The sequence below is a fragment of the Coccomyxa subellipsoidea genome (genome assembly GCF_000258705.1).
Source record: "Coccomyxa subellipsoidea C-169, whole genome shotgun sequence".
Classification (NCBI taxonomy): domain Eukaryota; kingdom Viridiplantae; phylum Chlorophyta; class Trebouxiophyceae; family Coccomyxaceae; genus Coccomyxa; species Coccomyxa subellipsoidea.
The window spans coordinates 122,796-149,063 of record NW_005178021.1 but is presented as its reverse complement, the minus strand read 5'-3'; the positions used below and the strand labels follow the sequence as shown (position 1 = coordinate 149,063).

At 50.9% G+C, this 26,268-nt stretch overlaps 3 protein-coding genes across 3 annotated transcripts; all 3 read left to right on the top strand.

Annotated features, from left to right (window-relative positions):
• Positions 1-680: 680 nt before the first annotated feature.
• On the top strand, positions 681-8,538 carry COCSUDRAFT_59952 (hypothetical protein; the record flags this gene model as incomplete). The annotated part of the gene is made up of 14 exons (XM_005643130.1): positions 681-825; positions 1,196-1,317; positions 1,794-1,945; positions 2,261-2,362; positions 2,957-3,139; positions 3,495-3,596; positions 3,976-4,051; positions 4,392-4,523; positions 5,314-5,412; positions 5,757-5,900; positions 6,805-6,969; positions 7,390-7,516; positions 7,799-7,988; positions 8,373-8,538. The coding sequence occupies 14 exons, from the start codon at positions 681-683 to the stop codon at positions 8,536-8,538; spliced, it is 1,905 nt and encodes a 634-aa protein (XP_005643187.1).
• Positions 8,539-9,987: 1,449 nt separating this feature from the next.
• On the top strand, positions 9,988-16,680 carry COCSUDRAFT_59951 (hypothetical protein; the record flags this gene model as incomplete). The annotated part of the gene is made up of 12 exons (XM_005643129.1): positions 9,988-10,053; positions 10,294-10,444; positions 10,644-10,778; positions 11,103-11,241; positions 11,789-11,893; positions 12,491-12,676; positions 13,049-13,220; positions 13,926-14,036; positions 14,530-14,628; positions 15,298-15,441; positions 15,948-16,064; positions 16,546-16,680. 12 exons carry the CDS (start codon positions 9,988-9,990, stop codon positions 16,678-16,680), a joined length of 1,560 nt encoding a protein of 519 aa, XP_005643186.1.
• Positions 16,681-18,091: 1,411 nt separating this feature from the next.
• On the top strand, positions 18,092-25,335 carry COCSUDRAFT_59950 (hypothetical protein; the record flags this gene model as incomplete). Its single annotated transcript, XM_005643128.1, has 12 exons — positions 18,092-18,161; positions 18,402-18,511; positions 19,021-19,172; positions 19,679-19,780; positions 20,166-20,348; positions 20,997-21,168; positions 22,333-22,392; positions 22,786-22,968; positions 23,647-23,772; positions 24,048-24,174; positions 24,557-24,809; positions 25,275-25,335. The coding sequence occupies 12 exons, from the start codon at positions 18,092-18,094 to the stop codon at positions 25,333-25,335; spliced, it is 1,599 nt and encodes a 532-aa protein (XP_005643185.1).
• Positions 25,336-26,268: the final 933 nt, after the last annotated feature.

Sequence of the window (26,268 nt, the reverse complement as noted above, 5' to 3'; positions counted from 1 at the left end):
TAATCTGTGGCAACACGAACAGATGACACTTTGTTTCGATGTGCACCCGTTCAGGTCAAGGCGATTGTGAAACCTTAGAAGTGAACCATTTTTATGGAGGAAAAGCCTTTGTTCCGTCAGCCAAACCCCCTGATACTTTGTGCCCTCTCAGGGTCATCATCTTACACAGAGGCCACTCTGGGCTGCTTTCCTTTCTCTTTCTTTTCAAGCCCACTTTAAATTTGTTTGGCATAGCGAGAGAGGTGAGTGCAACGTGATTAAGCGGTGTTAGGCCTGGGTAGAGTGTCTCGCGCAGATCGGGGGCAGGGGAGGGCTGGCGTGGTGGTGACGAAGCACCAGGTGGGATAAAAAGGGGAGCAGACATACTCGGATATCCACTTGCCCTTTCATATGGACGCAAAATGCTTTACAGGTCTCTTTGGGTAAACAAGCTGTAATATTCGTGCGAAGCACAACCGGCGGCCATGGGTTGCGTCAGGACTAGACAATCAACGTGTTCGTTAGATCGGCTCCCTTGTTTAGGACATTCTAGCATCCTTAAATTTGATCTCCATTATTAGTGTGATTGAGGATTCTTGAGCAATACTTTACGAAGAGGGCAGGGAAGCAGCATCAAGTAATCTGCTGCAACAGGAATCGGAGCGAAGAAACAGTTGCGTTCCATCTGTACGCAGGCGAGGATGGCCGCGACGATGCTTAAATTCGAACTGGCAGTGGAAAATGCCTACATCTCCACCGTGCAGCCGGTCAAGGGTTTCGAGAAAGCCTGGGCGGGCGCTCTGGCCGCGGCTGTCACGGCCTTCGTGGACGCTGGGAAGCTCAAATGTATGAGCCTCTCTCATTATGGTCTATACCAGTCCTCCATTTGCGTTGGCGGTCTGTCTGGGTAATTGCATCAAGGCGTCTCAACGCTTGCTTGGGAGTAGGGCTTTGCCGTCTTGCAGCTTCTTGGAGGCCGCCACCCAGATCTCGCAGATCCAGACCTCCCAAATGTTGTAGACACAGTCTATCAAGTAAAATTCATATCAAGCTTCGATAAGACATCACGGCATTTTTGTTTTCGTGGGCCAGCAGCCGCCCCCCCATCGTTGACGTTCAGATCCCTGCAACGACCCGCCACCAGAACTCCCAACAGCAGTCCTCTAGGCACTTGTATGTGTCTGGATTTACAACAATTCTACGATCCGTTGTGCAGGCGCCGTAATCACGACCAAGGCGCTGGTCCGCCTGGAGCTGCACTACTGCCTCAGCGCCGTTCTGGAGACCATGGCGCTCGAGGATGGCCGCCCAGACGCTGCCGCCAAGATCGTGCTGCAGGTGCGCTTTGCACCCACCTGTACAGCGCTGCCCCAATGGTGCCTTAGAGCCTGCAGCTTTGCCACCCATCACTTTGCCACTGCCTGTTTCAAGCTTCCAAGTTTCTCGCTGCAGATGCCAAGGTTAGTTCCCTTCGAGATAGAGGGAAGATTGCATCAGGCGATGTTACAACAGATGTTAGTATCCGGCATGATCTGTTTTACATCAACCCGTGGGCATGCATGCCAGTCATTTGTGTGATAGCTATTAGCCGGCATGCATGCCAGGGATTTGCCCACATGCATGCCACCGCAAGTCGAGCCGGGCATGCTATCGGCTCTCATTTGGGTGGAATTCATGCAATGAGCAATTGACGGAGAAAATGCCAAGACCACAAATGTACTGCTGCAATGCGACCTGACATGGAATGCTGCAAAGCATGTACAGACAACAATGCAAAGTGTAGGTGTCTCTCAGAAATGACTTCATGCATGCAGCTGATGGAGGGCGGAGATGCACCGATTGCAGCGGTGGCGGCTGCGGGACTGCAGCGGTATGAGCGGCTGCAGGTGCTGGTGGCGCTGTTTGGGCAGCTGATGACTGATGGCCACGTCACCGTGCTGGCCAATCTGGGCATCGAGATGCTCGGGTGCGTTGTCTCTATTGCAGATGCTTGAAAACTGAGACCTCGGGACTTGTGTCTTCTTGCATTGATGTTGTTCCCTTCAACACTGGCGAGCCACCTGGCCGGTATGGCAGAGGCAGGAACCAGTTGTCCAAGGGTACTTGGCCAATGGGAAACCACTGTTTATATAAATTGTTGGACAGTGGATTCCAGAGTGCAGAGCACTTCTGGTAGACTGGCTCCCAATTTATAGGCCAGATTGGGGTCTCTTGATGGCATGCTTCTGGAATGCAGTGCATTGCCATGGCTTGATGGGGAATCAGGGCTGTGATGCTACAGGGCGGGTGACATGGCGGTCGTGGCAGAGCTGCTGATTTGTCTGGTGAAGGGCGGCGCTCTGGGCGCAGTCAGAGATGTGATTGCTGTCATCCTGGCTCGCGGGTGAGTCATTGGCTCTGGCCAGGTTGTGATGCTGGAGGTTTGTAGGTTGTGAGGTGTTGTGGCAGATAGGAGCTCACATGCATGCCCAAAACCTGAGGCAAGAGCATGCATGCGTGCCTTTCAATGGGAAGGTTGTTGTGCACAAACATCAGGGCACCAATTGTACATGTTTCCGAGGACCTGGCAGTGCCAGGTTGGCACTTTTTCAAATATAAAAGCACAATGGGCTTGTGTCCTGTTCGACACTCAACTCTGGAAGGATAGTTTAGTGATTAGGTGCCCTGCGTGCAGATGCATGCATGCCCTTCATCCCTCCTGCAACTTCTAAAGTTCTACCCCAGTCATGTGTAGGCATGTGCATGCGCATGCAAGCACGCCCATAGGCTTGCACCTGTGATACACCCACCAATAATGTACCAGCATGGGTGTATAACTGGGAATCAGGTGAGCTGGGGCGCGCATGAGCTAGTGCTGGCGGCGCGCAATTTCAAACTCACAATAAATTGATTGGGAGGTGCACATGAGTGGGTAGCTGCCATGCATGACTGCCAACCTTCTGCATCTCACAAAGTTGTCATGTGCATGCACATGCAGGCATGCGGATGGGGTGGCGCATGTGTGCGTGCGGATGATCCACGTGGGCCATGCACGGGTCGTGGCGGAGATTACAGCCGCTCTTGTGGACGCCGGTGGCTTAGCGCTGGTGTGTGAGGCGAAGGCTGCCATGGTGGCTCTGGGAGAGCAAACTGCCGGCTGCCCCTGCTACGAGCTCGTCAAGTCAGTGTGCTCTTATGAATGCCCCTTGTCTGTGTGAAGATCAACGTACAAGCTGTGCTCTTGGTCCGTGCTGGAATAATGGGTACACAGGGTAAAGGATGGCAACTGCATGTGCATCTGCAGTTGCACCAATTCACTTGGAAGTGCCTTGTATATAGATGCACATGGCATACCACCCCTGCCCCTGTACTCCATATTGCTTCTGGCAACCGCCAGAAACAAGGCCCATCATTTTGACAATACAGCAATGAGAGAAGAACAAACAGCAGGGCGATCACATAGGTCAGGTAATCCCTGTAGAATGCCTCTCTGCACCAAATGCATCAAATTGATGTGACATCATATGTTGATGCAGGATGGAGCGCTCCGATGTCATCGCCAGGATGAGCGCTGAGTTGGTCAAGACGCGTCACCACGATGTCATCTGTGCCGCCTTTGCTGAGCTCGGCAGGCGCGCGTTCCCTCCCTTTCATCCCTAGTAATGTCCTAAAACACTGTCTGACAGTCATTTTCAGTAATTTTCAAAAAGGTCCTGCTTTCCTCCAAACCCACGAAGAGCCTGCATATGGGATGGCAGCTTCCCCCACTGTTATGTAGACACAGCGAGGCATCCGAAAATAGGTCTGCAGCATCGATATTTACACATTTTTTGCTGTGTCGTCAACAACATTGGGAAGATCCTGCATACAATGTTGCAGCCTTTCCCCTGTGACAAACCGTCCCTGTGAAGAAGCTGTGCCCTGAAGAGTGACTGTGGGATCCAAGGCCTTGCTGGCAGCTGCAAGTTGCATTTGCAGAGTTGAAATGGATGATTGGATTTATTTGTTGCTGCGCAGGTTTGGTCAGGCCAGCGCTGTAAGCCAGGTGGCACTGGCTCTCACCAAATTGGACCGCCACGATGTCATGGCCAAGGTATGCACACATTCATGCAATTTGCATCCATATATGCCTCTGTTCTTCCAAGGATTACTTGTTTCTCAACCCTGTCGAGCAAACAGGTCGCTTCGAGTAGAGCAGGTGAGGTTACAGCAATGTTGCTGACTTTTCACCCCAAGGAATGTGGTTTCCAAATCCAGGAGAACCGAGACATGCAACCTTTTTTTTTAAACTTGGCTTTGTGTTGTGTAAGGTTCACAGACGCCATGTTCTGACAATGGTGTGTACTAATTTGCTGAGCTCTTAAGCAGCACAGACACTGGGCAGGAAGTCACTTTTCATAAACATGCATGCATGCATGCATGCATTTGTGCAGATCAAGACTGGGCTGGTGCAGCGGGGGCAGCTGGACCTGGTGAAGAACATTGTGCAGTACCTTGTCAGCCGGGGCTTTGCCTGGTCTTCCGCTGCATGCACGCTCGAGATGGTGCAACAAGGCCACGCCAAGGTGAGCAGAAGTAATCAGCATCCCGAATTATTGATATGCAAAGCCATCAGCCATGCACCAGGCAAAGCACATGTTGATGCTCTGCAGTGTGGAGATCAGGAATTGTTGAAGCGGAGAGCTCCACGTCGAAGACTACAGAGACAGGGACAGCATTTTATTATTATTATTATTACACGCCTATCCAAGCCACAGTAGGCTTAGGTGCGTCGCAGCAGCGTTTCTATGACAGCCTTCCAACTCGGCCTATCTTGGCACCTTTTCCACCATGTCAAGCTCAGCCCAAGACTGTCCAAGTCTTTCCTGACACAATCATTCCAAGACTTTATAGGCCTACCCCTCTTGCCAGCACCTTCCAAAGTACTGAACATCATTATCTTAGGCAATCTATCATTTCCCATCCTAGCAACATGCCCAAGCCATCTTAATCGTCTATAGCGAACAATATCTGAGGCACATGAAGTATTGCACATTTGTAATATTTTATCATTAGGGACCTTGTCCATAAGAGACAGGCTGCAGATTGTCCTCAAGCACCTCATCTGAAAAACTTCGAGTCTAGAGAGCTCATCCTCTCGTACAGCCCATGTTTCACACCCATACAGAAGAGTGCTTTGGACTATCACTTTATACAGTATAAATTTAATGCCCTTGTGTACAAAAGGTTCATTCCAAACATGCAGCCTTTTGAGCTTTTGGAAGGCAAAGGCAGCACTGCTCAGTCTATGATTGGGACAGCATATCTGGCGGGAAAAATCATTGGGTGACTGAAGGCCTCGTGGCTTGCATGCAGACGGCGGCAGCGATCTACGTGGCGCTGACTGAGGACGGTCGCAGTGACGTGGCGCTCAAGGAGGCAGCTCTGCTAATCCGCAGCAACAACGCCCACAAGGTGCATCCCCGTGAATTTTAAAATTTTATTCCAGGGGCCATCTATTTCAATCTCATGCTTGAGGTGGACATGAGCAATTGCTGCACATGCGCCTGGCACAACATTGACTGCCTGCCAAGACTCATGTGATCCGCAGATTTGCTCATATCGTCCTCAGTGGGAAGCCTTTGGGACGACATCATCTGATGCAATTTCTCACAGCAACGCCACCATCCAGTTTTTTCCGTCGCTATTCCTGATTTCACTGGCTTTCAAAGTTGCACAGCTGACTTTCAGTCCTTGGTGACTGTTGGTCATGGCTCAATACATCTTCTGAGTAGTTTCTACTGCGAGCATTTACACAGTGGGCGGAGATTGCGGCAGTGGAGATCGGGGCCGGTGATGCTGCGGTGGTGGCAGTGCGTCTGGCGGGTCTCATCAGGAGCGGCAACCCCGACCTGGCAGCCACCGCCATCATGGCCCTAACGGAAGTCTCCTCTGCCGCCAAGGTTGGCATTCTTGTCTGTGTCCTTTGTACTCCGTACAGCTGGAAGCATCTGCAATGTCTCATCTGCTGGCACCGTCTTGTCTTTGGATGGCCTTGCATTCAGCTGCTGCCATCATGGCGCTGGTGGAGGTCTCCTCTGCTGCAAAGGTGGGCATTCTTGGCTGTGTCATTTGTACTCCGTACAGCTGAAAGCATCTGCAATGTCTGATTGCCTGGCACCATCTTGTCTTTGGATGGCCTTGCATTCAGCTGCTGCCATCATGGCGCTGGTGGAGGTCTCCTCTGCTGCAAAGGTGGGCATTCTTGGCTGTGTCATTTGTACTCCGTACAGCTGAAAGCATCTGCAATGTCTGATTGCCTGGCACCATCTTGTCTTTGGATGGCCTTGCATTCAGCTGCTGCCATCATGGCGCTGGTGGAGGTCGCCTCTGCTGCAAAGGCGGGTGTTTATTGCTGTCCATAACCTGATTTGCATGCCGCATGCCGGGCCTCTGCTGGCAAGGGGGGGTATAAATACTGAGCAACATACCCACGGTTGATTGGGTCTTGCTTGGATCTGGCGAGTCCCATTAAGGGGAAGACTTTTGGCAGCCTTGTACTACAGCTGGTCTACACGGACGTACCATGCCTTCTGGCAGGAAAAGCCTGTGATAAAATAACAAATGTATCTGTCACGCTTGGCTGTAATCGTAGACAATGGGCTTGGCAAAATATGTGAAACAGGTCCAAAGAAAGGGGTGCACTTTCCTGTTCATTGCTTTTTCACATGACACACTCATCGGACCTCTATTGATCGAATGTAGCTGCGATGTCCTCATGGGAATGGCCCAAACTTAAAATGTCCTGGGTATAAATTACCACTTCAGGATTGTCAGGGGGCTGACAGTTCCGTGTCCGGCAATCAGGCCGTCCAGGCGATTGCATGCCTGGTCAACGGCCAGATGGCAACCGATGACATGTGTGGTGACTCAGCGGATGACTCAGCCGCCATCGTGGCTCGCCTGTTTGCAGCGGTGTGCCATGCATGCCTGCACACTGCTGCTGACCTGGCCGTTGAGCTAGCTGCCCAGGTGTGATATCCTTCTCATTCGCCCCACAGACTTGCATGTGCTAGGACATCCTCAGATTTAAAGAGGCACTCCGCTGCGGCTTAGAGTAGGTGCAGCTCTTGGAGTTTGTCGTAAATGACAGTATGGCAGGTCTCACTCGGCCCCTTAGAAGCCCCAACATATAGCAAATTGACCCGCTCAAAGTACACTGCTGCAGTGTCCATTAGTTTTCAAGGGAGCTTTCCCTTTGCACAACTGCTACCATGGTGCAAAGCAGCCGCTCTGCTAGATGCGCGTATGATGGTCTGCCAAGAACCCGCTCACCATATTTACTAGCGGAAAGCCCACTTCAGGAAGTGTTGAGGCAGACCGAAGCCAAAGATGTGAAGATGTTACAGGAGAAAAGCCACAGCCAAAGCTACAGCTTGGTTATGACTGCAGGGCCTGGCGGGTGCGGTGGCGTCGGTGATTCTGCACCTGATCGACTGCGGCCGCGAAAAGACGGCAGCCGCCCTCACAAGCGCACTGGCCGACAGCGACCGCACGCGCGAGGCAGCCGCCATCGCATGTGCGCGCACCTGCCTATCTTTTGGGTGTAAACCAACCCTGCACCTGGTTAGGGAGGCCTTGAAACAAGGCAGGCGGCAACTAGCACACTTGGGAGGAGGTTGCCATTGCATGTGCTCGCACCTGCCTGCATTGAATTCGAAATTGACAATGACTGATGGGGACTTGCTTGCGAGCACAGCACGTGTGGCAACCTTTGCCTGCAGCCCTTCTGCGGATGTATTGTGATCACTTGCAGAAAAAGCATGCAATACTCATAGTGATGAAATTGATTTTGCTGCAGCGGCGCTGGCGGCTCGGCGGGAAGTGGTGCTTCTCTTGGAAGTGCTGAGAGATGCGGGCGCCATCATTCAGCCGGAGATGTGGCATCGCGCGACCAACCACTACCTGGAAACTTCTATCGCTCCCCCCTCCGGCCCCTTCATCTCTGCAGGGGACCTCGCCGCCGCTGAGGCCGCCATCCGCGCAGCCATGTGAGTATTTAATACTCTAATCGGTCCCGGGCTCGACATTATGAGTTACCATTATCAAGATCATTGCATTGGAGAGATCATTGGCAGCACAGGGGTTGGGCACACAACTCGTCTGCTACCAGGGTAATGGCGCTGAGCGGGATCTGCGAGCTCACAGAGGATGCTAAAGAACTCACGGTGCTTGGTGGCAATGCAGGGCAGCAAGCGAGATGCCAGTGTTTGGCACCAAGGATGATCGCACACGTTAGGGGGTAAATTGCAAAGCGAGAGATAATTTGCACTGGAATCCCTCTCGCAGCGCATACACTGACAGGGGTCGCGAGCAAGCAGTATCAAAAACTGCCCCAAGATCTTTAGTCTCTTTAATTTGAAGACTTGCTGCAGGTCAGTGGCTGCGGCAGCCAGGGGGATTGCCATGGCAGCAGAGGGAACGCCTGCGGAAGACATGGCAGAAAAGGAGGGAACAGCAAAGGTGCCAGGTCCTGGCACGCCACCGCAGCGCATGCCTGTCAATCCAACCGTGGACATCCCCCTCTGGAACGTCCACTGAGACCGTGCTGCTCACTCGCTCAGTCGCTCAGTCAGTCTCAGTCAGCGCCACGTAATAATGCATAAATCCCATAGCAGGTCTGTTTATCGAGTTTCCACAAGGCCCGAGGCAGCGCTGGCAGCCTAGACACGTCACATCAGGTCCCTGCGTACAGTAGAAAATAATGACCCTGGTCGCAGGTGTGTAGCTGGCATTCCATAAGCGTACTGAGCTTCCCAAGGTTCAAGTTGAAGCAAGCAGCACGTATCTGTGAACGTCAGCGCTATAAGAAAGCTCGGCTCTGAAGTGTACTCTCTCTGTTTTAAGGCGGCAGAACTTTCAGCGCGGTGTGTGATTGGGTTGAAGCGTGAAGCTCTGAGAGACTGAAATTCTGGAATAAAGGCGCCTTGAAAGCTTTGGAAGTATAAGCTGCGCAAGGATGCTCTTTGTGGAACGTTTTTTGAGTAGGAAGTCCTTGTTTTGGGATAACAACAAAGTGCACAGATACTCTATCGAGCTGGGAGCCACAGAAGCCTCTGGTGGCTGTTGCCTTGCAGCAGCACGCCTTGCTGAAAGGTTCTGAAACTATTTTGGGTGCAATCATGCTGCAAGCTTCTGCTCAATACCAGGCAGGACAGCTCAGTTTCTGCAAAGCGGAACAAATTTCCAAGCGTGCTCACCAGACTCTTATTTGCTGGCCCATTCTTGAGGTCTGATAGTAGGTCGAGTGGCATTTAGGAGGGATATTCGTTGCATTACTCCTCGCTTGTCTGCAGGACGTACCCTGCCTTTTGGCAGGAAAAGCGAGGTGTAACACGCACAATGATTCTTTAGTAGGCGGCTGGCTGCAGATGACAGTGTTAGCAGTCTATCCTAAAATTCAATTAAATCAATCCTGAGAGTCAGAATAGCCGTTTTGAATGGTTAGCTGCTTTCCAAAGGATCAGCCGCCCTCAAGATGACAGGGGTTTCGGTCGGCCCCAGGGAAGTAAAATGTATATGGCAGCCGGTCAAGTTTTTGTGACATTTTGTAGAATCCCTGTTATCAATGTTGCAGTACGTGGATGCTGCCTTGCATGCCTGCTGCTGCAGAAGAGACAGTATGTGACCGGGGGCTCAATGCTAATGCCCAAATTCCTAAGCGGTGTCTTATGCGCTGTGTCTGCTTTGATGTGTTATGGGTGTAACCTGCCTCTGCAATCTCAACGGCGTAACCCATTTTTTCTTTTGCTGCACATGCAGCCTTCTTTGCGATGTAATCCAACTCCGAAAAGGAATGGTAGAACCGTCCCCTTTTGTGACAGGATCTGACGAGGCACATGAGTAAAGCCTGCAGAACAAACGTTAGTCTTACATAAGCCACCTTCGAGGAGATGGAACAGCCGCTGCAGGCATTGCAGATGGTGCGAATATATTTAGTTAGCATCATGATAGCATCTGGCGTTCGCGCAAGGCAGCAGACCGCGTGGAATGGCGGACGGCAACATTGATGACGAAGCGCACTCTTGTCTCCCGCCGGAAGGCAGCGCTGGGGAGGTATGTCCACTTGCCTTGGTTTTTGAAAAGATAAAAATTCATTGTGATGATTTTTGAGTCGTAATCGCACGAGGAAGCTTTGAGGGGACTGTTGGTGCAACCAAGAACATGCCGGATGACTCGTGCATCTTGACTTATGGGAACGTTCAGCTTGATTTCATCATAATTTCGGGTAGCAAAATATACGAATGAAGCGTAAGCAAGTTTTTAAGTTCTTGAAAGCGTATTGATCTGCTGCAGACACCTTCTGCTGTTTTGTCGTGGGCACCCACGTCCGAGTCCCAAGAGAGCATCGGCGCTCTGCACAGAGTGTACAACGACTTCGAGAAGATCTGCTCGGGCTTCTGGGCCGCTAACATGATCCGCACCGTTGACAACGGCGATATGCGATGTGAGAGCGTCTCGCTCAGAACCTAAGCCCAGCAAAGACTGCCAAAGAACCGTGCTTCACCCTCTGCCACGAGGAAGCGTGCGTAACTCCATTAGTCCTCCTTATTGTACTGCAGGAGTGCCGAATCTGGGCTTCTGTGTGCTTGATAGCACACCATCACATGGAAGTTCTGACACAGAAGGAACGGTTGTTGCTTCAGGTCCAGAGAACACGATGCGTGTCTTTGCGCGTTCGCACGTAACGCACTGCGTGGGGCGAATCACAGAAGCCATTGTTCTGGACAAGGGGAGACCTGACGTGGCAGCAGCCGTCATGATGCAGCTCCTAGAAGACGGTATTACATAGATCCCCGGTCTCATGTGTATATACTGGCTCTGACTGACTTCTGTGAGCCATAGCCTCTCCTGCAGACAGGTTGACATGCTAGGGGCCAGCCTCCCTGCTGGACTGTAGGTCAAACAATCCTCAACTTAAGCGGGGCATTAAATTCTGTGGCATGTCAGGAAATTCATTAGGCAGTTTATTGTGTCTCTGAGATTGTCCAGGGACGCCAGGGGATGATACTGTCTGGCCAAGCTTGGACCCATCTCAAGGCCTTGCTGAAAGATAGGTAAAATTGCTGTTACATCTGACTGACTCAGTGATGATGTAACCATAGGCGATGCTGACGTGGCCGCCAACATGGCATCAGCGCCGGTGAAGCGGGGCAAGCCCGCGGCTTCGTTCCGAGTCTTTGACCTCATGATGCGCGAAGGCGAAAGCGCCGCTGCAGCCGACGTGCTGTTCCATATTGTCCGGTAAGCCACTTGGCACCTCTAGTATCATTAAATTTGCATCAGGAAAGCTCGCTGCTTTGCTGCGGTGTTCCGACAGGGTGCGCATGCACCAAAGCTGATGAAGGCACTTCTCTGACTTTTCCACAAATAGGCGAACAGCCGTGTGCAAGAGGGCTTCCAGTAATCCTAGGCAGCCCAGAAAAGAGGGGTGTGTTTTCCAACGCCATGGTATTACATGCCGCTTGCGCCTAGACCAGCGAGGTGCAGCTGCAGACAACCTGCTGGAATGACTAATGCTGCTGTGAGACCTTCCAATTCCACGCAACCCAGCAGCAGGCTATTGTGGACACAATGCTCAGCACCCTGGGCCATCCAAGGCTGCCGCTAATATCTGGGTGCACATTCGCCGTTTTCTTCAGCTTATCTGCCGTAAAAAGCCTGCAAATGCCCAGAGACGGCTCAATCTGCGCCCTACAAAAAGCAGCAAGGTGAACAATGAAGATTTATTTAGAGTCAAACCCTAAAATATAAACCCTAAGATAAGAAATGAAGCCTAAAAATGTTGCAGGGAAGGCGACGCGCCGGTGGTGGCTGATCTGCTGACAGCGCTGGTGATGTTGGGCGAATTGAAGCATGCACGGGACGTGGCCGCTTTGCTCATCGCCCGCGGTAGGTACGTTGGCACAGGAAGCAGAAATTGTACTTGTGTTTATGCATCCTTCATTATCGGTGTTATAGTCTTGGGCTGGCTCTGACATGGTGGAAATGGTGCCAAGATAGGCCGAGCTGGAAGGCTGTCATAGAAACGCTGCTGCGACGCACCTAAGCCAACTGTGGCTTGGATAGGCGTGTAATAATAATGTAATAATGATAATAATAATTATCGGTGACATCGCCTGGGATTGACAGGGCCGGATGACAGGTCCAGGGACGCCCCAGCTACAACCTTCTTGTGTCTGGCAAATCCCAGACGGGCGGCCTCCTGAGATTCCCTGAGCACCGCTTGTACAGTGATTGCAGACTTTGAATTGCAGTTCACTGTGTACTAGTGTGCAAGTCTTTGTGCGAATTGCTTCTTGCAGGTTCCGCTCTGATCAGCTTCAGCATCGTTCCTGGACACAGAAAGGTTTTTTACCTGCAGGAAAGAAATATACCTCATTCGAAAAAGCCGGAGACCAAGAGGGACCTCAAGAAATTTGGAATATGCAGGCTGACATCAGCAAAAGATTGCCACATAGAAGGATGACATCAGCGGCGTGCATATGCGCAGGCACGGCGCTGAGCTGGCGGAGGCTCTGGGGTGGATGATCCGGGTGGGCGAGGCGGCAGCGGTGGCGGAGATCGTGGCAGCGGTGGTGAAAGCGGGGGGACTGGTGCTGGCGTGCGATCCCCCCGTCGCGGCGGTGGTCCTGGGGGGCGCTGCCCCAGGTCAATCCCCGGTACTTGAGCTCATCAGGTGATTGGATGCTCACTAAATGCTGCAAGCACACGCTGCAATGACCCGTGAGCACAGTTGGAGTGGTGTTTCGTGGAAGAATTCTGGTTTGTTCCCCAGTAAGGGAAGTTCCTGCATGCTGCATGGTTGGGGGCCGCAGGCAAGGGAAGTTCCTACATGCAAACTGCCTGTGTCGTTTGCTTCAAGAAAGCAAGAAGCATTTGCATTCTTCATTGCTGCTTGATGATATGGCTTTGAGAAAACACAGGCTGGCTCTGAAGCTTCAGTTGATGTCTCTTCTGTGCGCCTATGCTGTATCGTTGACAGTGTTAGTTGTAACTTACACATGCATGGTATCCAAGAGGATGCTTGACAAAGTCATTGCATTCGCAGGATGGGCCACGTGGATGTTGTGGCGAAGATCTGTGGCGAGGTAATCTGTCAAAAAAGGCTGGACCTTGTCTGCGGCTGTTTTGAGGCACTGGCTGACTCAGGCCGCCCAGACGCCGTAACTGAGGTGGTCCAAATTCTGGCGATGTTGCATCGGCCAGCTGTCATCGCACAGGTGCCCATCTGAGATGTCACCCTTGAGCTTAGTCTTCTGCATGGCATGCTTTCCATGTAAGGTGTTTTCAGCGTTATCCTCGACGCCCAAGCTTATTTCCGGCATATAAAAGCTTTCATGCAACACAAAAGCAAAAACAAAAGCTTCTGACATCGAGTCTGATGCTGACTGCGGTTACATGGCCTGGCCTAACGAACAGTCATGCTTGCTTCTCCCGCTCACTGCAAATTTCTTCCTGAGGCCATCCCAGCTACATACTGCATGATTTGCTCGCCACATGAGTATTTGGTCCGCTCTCAGCCAACCCTAGACCCTAAACCATAAACCCTAAACCAACCCTCAAATCAAAAAAAATATTATTTTATTGCAGCATGGTCCGCTCTCTCCCTCTTGCTGCGATCCACAGTCTGGGCACCAGGCAGCTTGCGGCGCCCTTGGTGTTCTCTGGCCTCGGCTTGTGGGTTTTGCTAGTCTTCTTGGTAGGTGTTCTCAACTCATTTGTTGTTTAGCTGCCATTGACCCAATGGCAAGGGTGGGGGGTTTCGCCAAGGCGCCTGATTTTGCACCGCCTCCATATCACACGACAATGCCTGACATGCAGTCATGCTTGCAGCTCCTCACTGTCAGCATCTTCTCTCGTCGCACTCCAAAAGTGGACCCGTGGCACTTTGAACTTGACAGATCAGTTTGAGGTTTGCTAAGCAGATTGTTGCGGAGCTCGTCGGGAGGCAACGCCTGGACCTGGCTGCCAGCTGCCTGGCAGCGCTGCTTCATGGGGAGCTTCTTTGGGCGGCGGCTGCCACAGAAGACCACATGGTGCTCCAAGGACATGTGCAGGCACGCCCCTGACTTGACCATCGCAGGAACTCTGTGGTTTCTACGAAAGTGGACAGTCTGTATTGTCATGGCACAAATGTGAAGCTTGAGTGGCAACTGCTGATGGCCTGCAATGAGCCTCACTGCCCAATGAAACCTCTGCTGCGAGATGCTCGGGAGGCTCTTTTCCATATTTGAGGGCTGGATGTGCCTTCCAATTGGATCTCTCTGCAGAAGGTTTGTTTTAGCTGGGATGTTAGATTGTGGTTCATCTGTGGCTTGCCACCATTGCAAGCCGATTGCTTTGCGTGTGCCCCCACTCTTCACCACAAGATGGCAGTGTCTTGTCGGCTCATGAGGCTGCGGCAAATGCAGTACTTGAATGATTAGTCCTGGTTTTAGAGGTTGGCCATCTTGATAGCAACACCACCAGTGACTGGCAAGCTTTTCCACGCTGTCTCTTTCATAGTATTGCTGCAATTGATGCCTGCAGGCTGCAGCCAGAGTCGAGTTGGAGCTGTCCAGGAGAGGCCTGGAGGCGCAGATGGTTCACACATCCATGCTGCTCATCAGGGGCGGCAAAGTGGAAGAGGTGCATCTGTTCTTCTCTGACGGGGATTTTCATGCCTGTCAGCTTCATTAAAGAATGCAAACACTATTGGTGCTGGACAAAACCACTTGCCAGGGTGCATTGCACGAGCAAAACATGTCGGAAGGCGTTGGGCATCCACATTCAAAATATGACGAGCTTTCTTAAAGGAAAATGTTCGGGGTTTACCCTAAACCCTAAACCCTAAATTACTTAATTTCTTGGCCCCGGCTGGCGGGGGGCGATATAAATACTAAGCTCCGTGCCCACCGTTGATGGGGTATTTCTTGAATCTGGCAAGTCCAACACGAGGTAGGATTGTGGCAGCCTTTGACTGCAGCTTGCCTGCAGGACTCACCTTGCCTTTTGGCAGGGAAAGCGTGTAATGATAATAATAAGGATTCCTAAGCTTTAAGTTCTAATCCCTAACCCTAAACAAATAAACCTTTGATTTAAGTATAGAGATAATTGTCAGACGCCAAAACCCAGGGCAGATGAATTCTAGTGCTTTCTAAGCACAATGTGCTGTGCGGGAGGGTACTCCAGGCTTTAGAGCAAGGGCAGGTAATTCATGGAAGAGGTTGACACAATTGCTGCCGAATTGCACCTGGCCTTCGTAGTCTGCCCAAAGCGACAATACTAAAACGAACCCCTTACTTGTCGAAACTGCAGTGGGCGGCTATTGCGGGAGAGCTGCTGCGAATGGGAGAGACGGCTGCGGTGGCCGAACGGGTGGCGGCTCTCATGGATGTGATTGGTCCGTACCTGACATCGTCTGCTGTGGCGTTCCTGGCCCATAGAACCAGCGCCAGAGCGGTGAGCGCACATTTCTGAAGCCCCCAAACACCTCATCTGTTCGTTTGTAGCCCATGGGGAATTTCCTGGCGGCAGCCCTTGTGTCAGTATGAGTACATTGCATTACTGCAATACCTTGATGATATTTGTCTGAAGTGGCCAGTCCAGTCAGCGGCAGGGATGAAGATGTCAGCCTTTGCCTGCGTTGTCTGCAAGCTGCATTTCTCAGGAGGAAGAGAACTCTCGAGGGACATCCTATTGTCTGCTACAACCAGCCAGTCGGAAAGTCCAGGAGATCTCCCTTTGGCTCGCATGCAGCCCCTGAGACCTGGCAGCATGTGGCAGTCCTGTGGCAGAGCATACCGTGTGGACTGACCTTTGACCTGGCATGCGGCAGTTCATCCACATACCAAATCACCTTAATTGTCAGAAATACAATCCCTACTATAGATTCTGCTTGATCTTTGCTAGTCTTGAAAAGCTCTTGGCATGCACATGACATGGCATGTGCCGGCATGTGCGCGCAGGTGGCGCAGCTGCTGTTGGAGCTCTGGGCGTCCGGCAGAAATCACGCAGCCTCCGAGCTACTGGCAGCCGTGGCCAACCGGTCCCCCAAAATTGCGCGCAACGCCGTCATACTGATGGTCCGGCAGGCAAGCATCTCATGATCTCATCAACCTTGCAAAGCTTACATTTAAGTGACAAAGCCTTGTAGACTTGTCGCTGTGACTTGGCTGAAAACCTTGTGAGAATGCATGGCTCTCATTTCACACAAATAGAAAGCTGCAGATGAGCTGTAGTTTCCTTGGTGGATGGCAAATGCTGTCTTAATGCCTGCTGCTTGTCCACATGAGCCTGGCAATCGACGGCATGCCAAGATCTCCATTTCACAGTCCAGTCTGGCCGCCAGCTCAGACACTGAGGGTGTGAGTATAAAGCATGAGAGGAAGAGAGTGATGGACCTGGCGCTGTCTGCTGTGGTTTCACACACCCCTCATGCCCCAAAAGATATGACTTCTGATCAAGCACACGCATGCTGGGAGCTTTCAGCCGTCCTGCATTCTGGGCGTGTTCACTCCGATGCAGCATGTCTGTAGGCTTGATCTGTTCATGTTGCCCATACAGGGGCAGGCGCCTTCTGTGGCGGCGATTTTGGTGAGGCTTGCGGGCACCGGGCACACGGATGCGGTCGTGCGAATCAACAGAGCTGTCAGGGCAATCGGGCGCAGTACAAATAGGCACTCGATGACAACAGTGTAATGCAGAATGGAAAATTGTGTCAAGCGAAAGGAGAGGGGATAAGATGCATAAGAAAGCTTGAATTAGTGGGGAGCAGGGTTTCACATTTCGAAGGGGATCCTGGCTGGGATTGGGCTTGTGCTTCTGAGATCAGGAGCTCTGGGGTGGGCTTCTTATTGGCCCAGGAACATTGACTGCCAAGGTCATTTGGCAGGTAATATGTGGAGATGGGTAACACAGAGACATGAGAAACTGCTGTCTCAGACGGCCTGGGCAGACCCAGGATCTCAGTTGAGAGCCTGTCAAATCCTGCTCGGCAATGTGATTCATGCGGCGTGATCGCGCCAAACTTCAGCAGCAAATTTTGAATAATTTCAGACGCAATTCGAGATTATGGTCTTCCTGTCAACTTGCTGGGCAGTGAAGCTGATGTATTATTGAATTGGATGCATTGTCCTTTTACTGACTGGCTCACTGACTGACTGACTGACCCAAGTGCTCGGCGGAAGGTGACTAAGTGAATGGTCAGCGTTGCATGCGCATTTGTGAGAGCTCCTGTGACTGTCTTGCTTGACAATCTGATTTAGATTTGGAAGCGAGCACGACTATCTGTTGTGTGTTGCCTGCCCAAGTCGTGCCTGCTGCGATCACATGCCAACATCACGGCTGGATGACGGATGGCTGTCTACTGAAGTATAGCAGCTGTCTTGCCATCTTGAGTGCCTGCCAAGGCCTTTCCAAAGGCACTGAGATACCTTGCCAGTTCAGTGACCACCATGGCGCAGAAAAGTTCTTGTGCACCAGATGGAGTTTGCTGTCAGCTTTCGAGCCGCAAACCACACAAGTTGTGGAGCACAGATGTACTGTGTTGCAGGTCATGTCTGCGCAGTCAAAAAACTGTGCACAGCAAGGCCATCAGATTGTCAGGTGCTCTGCATGTGCCTCTTGTAAGGATACACTTCGACGAGGCGAAGCGAGGGTTTCGAACTGGAGCCAGCTGCTTGTGTGAAATGACAATGCAATGGATTTGGAGTGAACCTCCAGGTGAACAGCTATCCAAGGTTGACGCCTTCAAAAAGACGTCAATTTTATGGAGAAATGCTCGCAAAAGAGACTAGGCTGTTGTCGCCGATTATGTTGACTTGATACGGGCAGCTCCGTCAGCCATCCCAACGCAAAATTTCGTTTGAATCCCCGAGACTTAGGAGCACTGGAGTATTTACACCAGTAACTGACCAATACAATCGAATAAGTGGATCTGATTTTATAGTGTGTCAAGGACTGCAGCGGTCACGAAGGGAACCAGATGTCAAGGCACAGTCAATCCGCCATGTGGACAGGCACCCCGTGCTACAGTCTGGACGCGGGTTGATAAGGCCATAAAATCTCGATCACGAGATAGAAGAAAAGCTAGAGTTGATCTTCGGTCCGTATGGAGCAAGCGGGCGTCGGCATCTTGGGACGATGGGTGATCGACCGCGTGGACGCAGGGCACACAGAATGTGAGTGGCTGACGCCCAGCTTTGGCTCAGAGCAATTTTTCACAAAAAGACATACACCATCAATGCATTGGAACCATTTTCCTGTCAAGCCTGGTGGGTGCACATGGCAGTGTCTCGCGCGTTTGCACCTTCCAAATCGATGCACATGATGGGTCTGCCTGCTCTTCTACATTGGGAAGATTGCTCTCGGCCATGACATTCACCTTCCATGGCACTAAATGATGTCCCACTGGCGTGCAGGTGTTCTTGTGGCTGCCAAGGGGCTGGCAAGGATAGGCAAAGGGAGGCTGCTGGCCAACCTGATGGATTGGATCGTGGCCAGGAGCAACCGGCCGGACGCGGCAGCAGCCGTCTTACAACGGGCAAGCGCCTTTACATATTCTTGCGCCGGTCCTTAAGAGCTCACAAGAAGGGGCGTTGGCAGACCATTCACTGACATCCCATTTTTTTTGCTGTGCTGTACTGTCATCTGGCCATCAGTCAAGCTTGGCTGGTCGGGCAGAGCACAAACGTTGATAAGTACAGTAGTTAGTCACCTGCATGACTGAATTCCGGCCCTCCCCAAATTCCTCTGCCCAAATCCTTTCTGAGGGGAGTCAAGGGTATTCCATCAGGTGTCTAGCATGCAGCCCTCTGATCTCTCACGCATTTTTGATGCACGTAAGCTTTAAGAATGAAATATTCCTGTGCAAAAGCATTACAAACCCGTCTGATCCATGCTGCCAGCGCTCATGCAGATTGCAAATTGCAACACGGCGACTCTTTGCTGAAGCAGCTGACTGAAACCAGGGCGTCTGCATGCTGCAATCAGATCAAGTTCAAGTGTTCCAGGATTTTAAATTCAATATTTGTTGTGCAGCTGATTCAAGAGGGCGATGCTGACGTGGCGGCTGCGGTGGCGGCCGCCCCGGCAAAGCTCGGTCGGCTGACGGTGTTGCTGCGCGTTGTTGAGAGTCTGCTGCAGAGCGGTCAGGTGCTTGCAGCTGTCAGCCTGGCAGTTGCAATGGTCAGGTGATCAGACCACATCTACCAGGACAAGCTGTAGCCATGCATGCTAAATTACTCACGAAGCCTTGCATGAGCTGCATCACTACCCGTAGAAAGTGCTCCATACGAGCAGCTCCTTCCTGTCGTCTGAATGGCAGGGAACACTTGCACGCTTCACAGATGTAATGTGAAGCCCGTGCTGAAGTGCAGCAGAAGGCGCAAAGGTGATGGGCCTTTTTATACGGAGCCAGAGACGTTGTTCCACGCCATGCTTCAATGTCATCTGACACGCCAGTACTACTTGTCAGTAGAATATGGCTGCACAATTTGCCTCACCTGTGATTCACTGGGTGGGTGATTAGGAGAGCAGAGGGATACACAAGGACATGCCATGAATCAGCTAATTTGTATACACCATAAAGCCCCTCAGAAAATTGAAGCTTAGTGACACAAGGGCGAGGGCAGCATACAGCCCGACTTGAGACGTTACTCAAGCGGTCTCAAATTTGAAATCAAGTACGCTGTTGCAGGCGGGGAGATGCGCCGATTGTGGCAGATCTGCTGACATCACTGGTGGAAGATGGGAGGCTGGAGGACGCCAGGGACATCTATGCACTGCTCATCTCCAAAGGGTTCGCTGACCTTTTCTGTCAATTTGCTGCTGCCAACTCATGATTCTGAGCAACCCTGGCCCAATTACAGTTTGCTGGCTGACTGCTTTGATTTAACAATGAAATTGTGCAAGCCTTGAAACTGTAGGCTGCAGGAAAGGTCCTGCATTTCTCAAAAAGATGCAGAATATGCAAAATATGTATTTGTATCTTAACTTTGTATGAGCTTGTGGCATGGACTCAGTTTAGGTAAATCATGAAGGCAACATTGGTGGTCTCTTCATTGTGGGGCTGTTGGCTGGCATTCAAAAGCGCAGCAGGGTCAGCAGGCTATTAATCCCGTTAGTAATCCAGGTAGTGACTGCTGACATCAGCATGACACCAACCAGGACGCATGCATGCGCAGGCATGTCGACGAGGTCGCTGTTGTCTGCGAGTGGATGCTCAAATCGGGGCATGCGAACACTGTGTCACAGATCACAGTTTCCCTTGTGGATTCTGGCGGCCTTGCACTCGCCTGCCAAGCCCAGAATGGGATGGTGGTTTTGGGCGATGTGCTGGAGAACTGCCCCGCTCAAGAGCTTGTCAGGTTTGCCTGGCAAACCCATCACATACCATAATATTACTAACATTAATAAGAGTGTCCCTGACCATTAGAATAAGGTCCCCTGATGGACACCAGAGGAAGCTGCATAAGAAAATCAGATCAATTTTGAATGGCCAATCTTTGGCGCCCGCCAGGCAGTCTCAGTCATTCTTTACAGTCGCATCGGCTTTTGAAAGCCCCGAAAAGACACAACGCGCAGAAACATGCGGAAGTATTGCTGCAGGATCTGTAGGACAAGCTGCTATTGGAGATCTGATATTCATGACTTGTCATCTAAATAGAGGTGACATTCAGATTCTCTTTCAGCGGCTTCCCCATGCCCATGCAGCTTTATAAGAATGAATAGGGCACTTTTGTGGCGCATAGATTACCTGAGAGTGTCCCACTTTGAAGCCACCGATTGACTTCTAAGGACCTACCTACTTGGGCAGGAAGCCTCCATTCATCCCTTGGTAGCAAAGGAACACCCATGAATCAGATTTTTCAGGGCAAATTTCACTAAAATGTTCCCAAATTTCGCCATTTCTGTGGCCTTGATTTTTTTGTTGGGCATATGTTTGTAGCCACATTGGTTCCAACCAAAATCCTTACAAGAAGCACTGGTGGCACTTGCTTTTGCCCTGGTTGCAGGATGGGGCGCCCAGATGTGGTTGCACGAATGGTGACCGAACTTGTCAATGCTGGCCAGATTGAAGTAGTCGTCAAATGCATCGAGAGCCTGGATGAAGTGGGCCACGAGGCAGCATTTGCGGAAGTGTCCCTTGCTATTGCAAAAATGGCGCGCCCTGATGTCATGGCACAGGTGATGACATCATCCTTATGCCATGTCCTAATCGGGCAACCCAGCTTGAATATGAAATAAGGGTTTGAATTGTAGGTTAGTAGGCATGGCAGCAATGCTTGCAGAGGTGACATCAGCATGCCCTATCAAATGGCGGCTTCCTGGCATTCAGTGCAATAGAAAGCATTGCATGCGGCATTGAATGCTTTTCTCAGTTAGGTTGGGCTCGCCTGCAGCCTGCTGAGATTGTACCTGAGAATCTGTGTATCGCAGAATAATGAAATTTAGTCTGATGCCTCTGCTGCAGATCAAAAAGGGGATCATGGAGCATGGGAAAGCACATCTGGCAATACGCTGCACTGAGACTGTGATCAAGCAATGCCATCCCTGGTGAGTCACTGCCGAGTCACCTTTGCCAGCTACTGGAGAACCACGGCATGCACAATCAAAAATCTTCGCAGGAAATAATTTTGCAGTCCAAGGGCAGGCCATGATGACGAGTCCTTTGAGGGACAGGATTGTAGCAGCCTAAAAACGAAGCCTGTCTGCAGGAGTTACCTGCAGATTGATTGTGTAATGATTGTCACTATCCCGTCCGAACAAAAGGACTGAGACTTGAAGATGGCTGGTGGCGTTTCTGTGTGCTCCAGGGTCGCTGCAGTATCCAAAGTGGAAATGGTGCGCGAAGGGGAAGCAAAGGTGGAGGCCCTTGTAAAATTTAGTCTTTTTTTATTAGTTTGTATCAATATTCATATTAAATTGAATTTTGTCGCTGGTGCGTTATGTGCTTGCTGTGACATCGGTGCTGCTCTTGAAAGAAGCATGGTAAAGAAAAGGTCTGAGATTGTCAGACTACCGTCCTGAGGGTCATGCCTGAGGTGGCTGTGGTTGCCTCTACGCTGCCTCGAGCAGTTGTTGTCATGCATTACTAAGCGTGTGCCTTGGTACCGTGATCTTTGATTGTGTGTTCCTTCTATGATTTTGGGCCAAGCCACGCAGTATTGCATGACAGAAGGAAAGTACATATCATCTATAGCCGCCCAGAGCTGATGGGATGTACTGACAGCATTCAATTGATCAAACAGTGCATGGCAAAATGTGCAAGGCTGACAAGGGGTGCCCATGGCGAGTAACTAGCCCACGTGATGCACAGCAGCTCTAAGAGTGGTTGCTTGTGATGCGCAGAAGGTTGCGGAGATGGAGATTGGATTCTACAGCGATGGAGAGGAGGAATGTGCACTGCAGGTGGGGGTCTCTGAATTCAACGACTTTTCAAAAATCTAGGTTCAAATTCTGTGAGCAGCTTGCACAGGTGCAGGAATTCTCGTGCGTCTGATTAAAGCCAAGCACTGGCTCTCTTTGTTTGCACACACCTAATGACATCACATGACTGTTCCATTTATAATCTGCTTGGGGACAATTACACGCTGCTCTCTTCTTCTTCTTCTCAAGTGTGCTTTTGTCCCCACGTGCTGAGAATTTCCTACACATGACCAACGGCGCAGGGGTGGGCAGTGATTTGATTTCCACTTTGTGTTTTCCTGGGTTTTATGATTTATTGTTCAGGAATTAGGGTAGAGGGTCATATGGGGTATTAAAGGGTAATGAAGGGACTGAAGTTTCACTGGACATGGGCAGTGCTCGCTGCTGGTGCTCCGGGCGGGCTTTGCATGCGAGTGGGCGTTAGTAATGGATGAGCTGATGGTGATGGGGCATGCGGAAATTGTGGCCTCCCACCTGGCAAACTTAGTCACCACCGGACGGCCCCAGCTGGCGGCTGTGGGAGCCCAAGCATTGGCACAGTCGCTGCCCGCAGAAAAGGTGCGATGTGCATTAATATGTTATTATCATAATTATAAATACATTTTAAACAACTTTTGGGAGCCACCTGAGGCAAAACAAATTGCGCATGTGAGTGTTGGGGCGGCCAGCATGCTACCAACAGTGTTTCTAGTACGGACTTTGGCCGATAGCCGACGTGGCCTTAAACAAGTCTTGGAACAAATGGGCTGAAGCCAAAATGTGGATAGAAAATAGGATTTTGGGGGAAAATCTTGGCTCAAACTAGTGGTTTCCAGGCATCTCAGTATAGAGGCAGAATAAATAGGGCTAACGTGGCTTTTTTAAGCCACTGGAGAACCGCTGGCTACCAAGCTGAGTTGAATCACTCAGAGAGGTCCACACGCCTTGTGGCATTTCTCCTGACCTTGGACCCTTCAGCAGCCCCTTGAAGGAGTTGGGCTGAGAGCTCGAATGGGCAACTCTGAGAGCCGTTTCATGGCTCATATCTCTCTGAGAGCACGTGTCCTGAGAAATGTCAAATTGCTGCACCACAGTCAAGTAAAGATGGCTGTCTAATGGCTGCTTTCCTTGCAAGAGCTGCACAACGGGATTGTGCCTTGACTAAAATGGTGACAGAAATTACTGCTAAGAACATCAGTGGCATCTATATTTCGGTGTTTCGCGTTACCCAAGGGACTTTATTGATGGCGCATGCAGGTGGCAGTTGTTCTGCAGCAGATGGTGGAGATGGGGAATGAGGAAGCTGCCGCGCGGCTGCTCGCTGAGCTGGCGCAAAGCATACTCAGCGTGGCATGCAGCATTGTCATCAAGTTAGTGCAGCAGGTGCGCGGCAGCTTCCACCACAGCCGCTCCATGATCTGCCCCTTCACTCTGAAACGATGTCTTGAATGTAAGAGAAGTCCCCGCGTGTGCATTGGTCATATGAGAGGCTGCTTCTTTCTTGTCCCATGCACTTAATCGGCTGCCCATCTTCCTTGGTTGCGCTGAGGTGGATGGAAACATTATGCCTGCTGATGTCAGCATCATACCTGACGGACAGCTAAGTTTATTATGACGGGAGGTTGCTGTCGATGGCAGAGATGCTCCATATTATGCAGGGACACCAGGATACCTCTGCCACTCTGCTGCTGAATCTGCTCGTAACTGGCCACATCACAGCCTTTATCAGCATCAGCAACGAGATCGTAGCACAGGGATACATCAAAGAATCCGCTGCTGTTGCCGGTACGCTGCTCGTGAATCGCTGAATTGAGAGCATCTTTCACTAAAGGCTTCTGCGCCCGCTCGAGTAACTTACACGGCCTACTTGTGAGGCAAAAAACCAGTAAATACTTGTAAAAAGGGTCGCAAAATAAGAGGGTGTCTCCAAAAATATAGGGGCGTCAAGGCGTGTTTGGAAAGCCCTCATTGCTTTCCATTGGATATGATTAGAAGCAGCTTTTGCATTGTGAATACAGCGAAATGTCTTGCTACAGTTATTCTGAGTAAGGCGTTATTTGACCTTCTGTCTGTCCTGAGTTGGCTGGAAGCAAGGTGGTGCGACTGATCAATTGACTGCTGTGCAATCTGTGCAATTCTTATTGGTGATGCGTTCGCGCATGTGCAGAAGCTTTGGCACCAAAGACCGATGTCATAGCGCTGCTGGAAGTACTAAGGGATGCCGGCGCGAGGATTCTGCCCGAGGTGTGGCACAGGGCGACTTCGCGCGCAATCAATCAAATATCCCCCGGCGTCACTAATGGATCCCCCAGGATGACTAAGAGGTCCTCCCTGCTGGCAAGGGAGGAAACCCCATTTGCTGACATGGCCGCCACGTCAGCCGCTGCATCCGCCTCAGCCGTTGAGGTGGGGCGGCGCAGGTGAGCTGAAAATTATTAATCCAAAATTAAAAAAAAACTGGCAGTTCAAGAAGTTTTTCCTAATTCTAATTATCAGGGTTTTCAAAAAAATTCACCGTGCGTATTGAAGGTTGTCAAGCCCTGAAATGTATCAGAGTATTGGCATTTCAGTTGATGCGAGTGTTCAGCGTGTTGAGATTCCTGGTAGAGGCAACAGCGCTCATTGCTCTTGTGTGCTTTCATGCCCTTTTCCCTGCAATATAAGTTGCAAGCGGCTGGCGGGGGGCGGTATTGATGCTGAGCACCGTGCCCGCGGATGATGGGGTCTTGCTTGGATCTGGCAAGTCCAACAAGGGGTAGGATTGGGGCAGCCTTTGACTGCAGCTTGTCTGCAAGGCATACCTTGATTTTGGCAGGAAAAGCGTGTACTCGTAATATTAATATTATTAGTAATAGATACCAGAATAATGTTCAATTTGTGCGCAGGAGCCTCTCTGCTGAGAGGGCAGCTTCTGCGAGCGCCTGGGAGCGGGCTGGAAGCTGGTGACTGGACGCGCCATGGGTCATCATTGGAATGGTGCTGTTTTTGAATATGCATCAGAGTTCACATGGAGTGGCCGCCATTATCACATGCTGCACTGAGAACTGATGAATCTTTACCTGCTTGGTAGCCATCCTTGATGACATGTCTGCAGACAGGAGCGTGGCCGACTGCGGCATTAAAGGTTTAAAATGAGTTTGGAATAGTCTGAGCCATCTGGAGCTAAACACATCTGTCAGCTTGATAGAGTTTGGAATAGTCTTTGTGACAAAATGAGACTAATGAGGACAAGTTCAAGGATGCTGTTGTTTCATGAAAAATGTGCTGGAACTGATCATCTCCATGTCAGCATCTGAAGGCAGTCACCCAAAGTTGCCATTCACCCCCTAATATGCCTCCCGGAATCCACTCCAATGTAAGGAGTTGCGTATGACGAGGCAATCCAAGCATTTCGATTTTGGCTGCTTCTTTTGAAGAATGACAAAGCAACGAAGAAATATGCCCCTTTCTTGGATCAAAAGCCTTGACATGCCCTCAATATGGCAAGACAACTGATTTATTTTTACAGTCAACCCGAGTCAACTGGTGGCATCCAGATAAATCCTGTAGTGTTAGCATTTGGTGCCAGCTTCCTTGCCCGATGTGCCCATGAACTGGCAAATGGGCTGCCCACCAAATCCTTGGTGACAAAGCAAGGATCGTCACAAGCGCCAGTCTCTCGCCTTGAACTAGGCCTTGGAGCCGTTCAATGTCCAGTCTTGATAACGCCTTCACAGAAATGCCTCGTTTTTGGAGACATCCCACCGTGCAGGTACCCAGGCGACCTCGACCCTGTGCGGCTCACGGCATGGGGACGCAGAAACACCTACATTTCAATCCCGATTGACCCTATGACGCTGCGGACAAATTAGACTCCTCGCTTGATCGACAGAGGTGGGA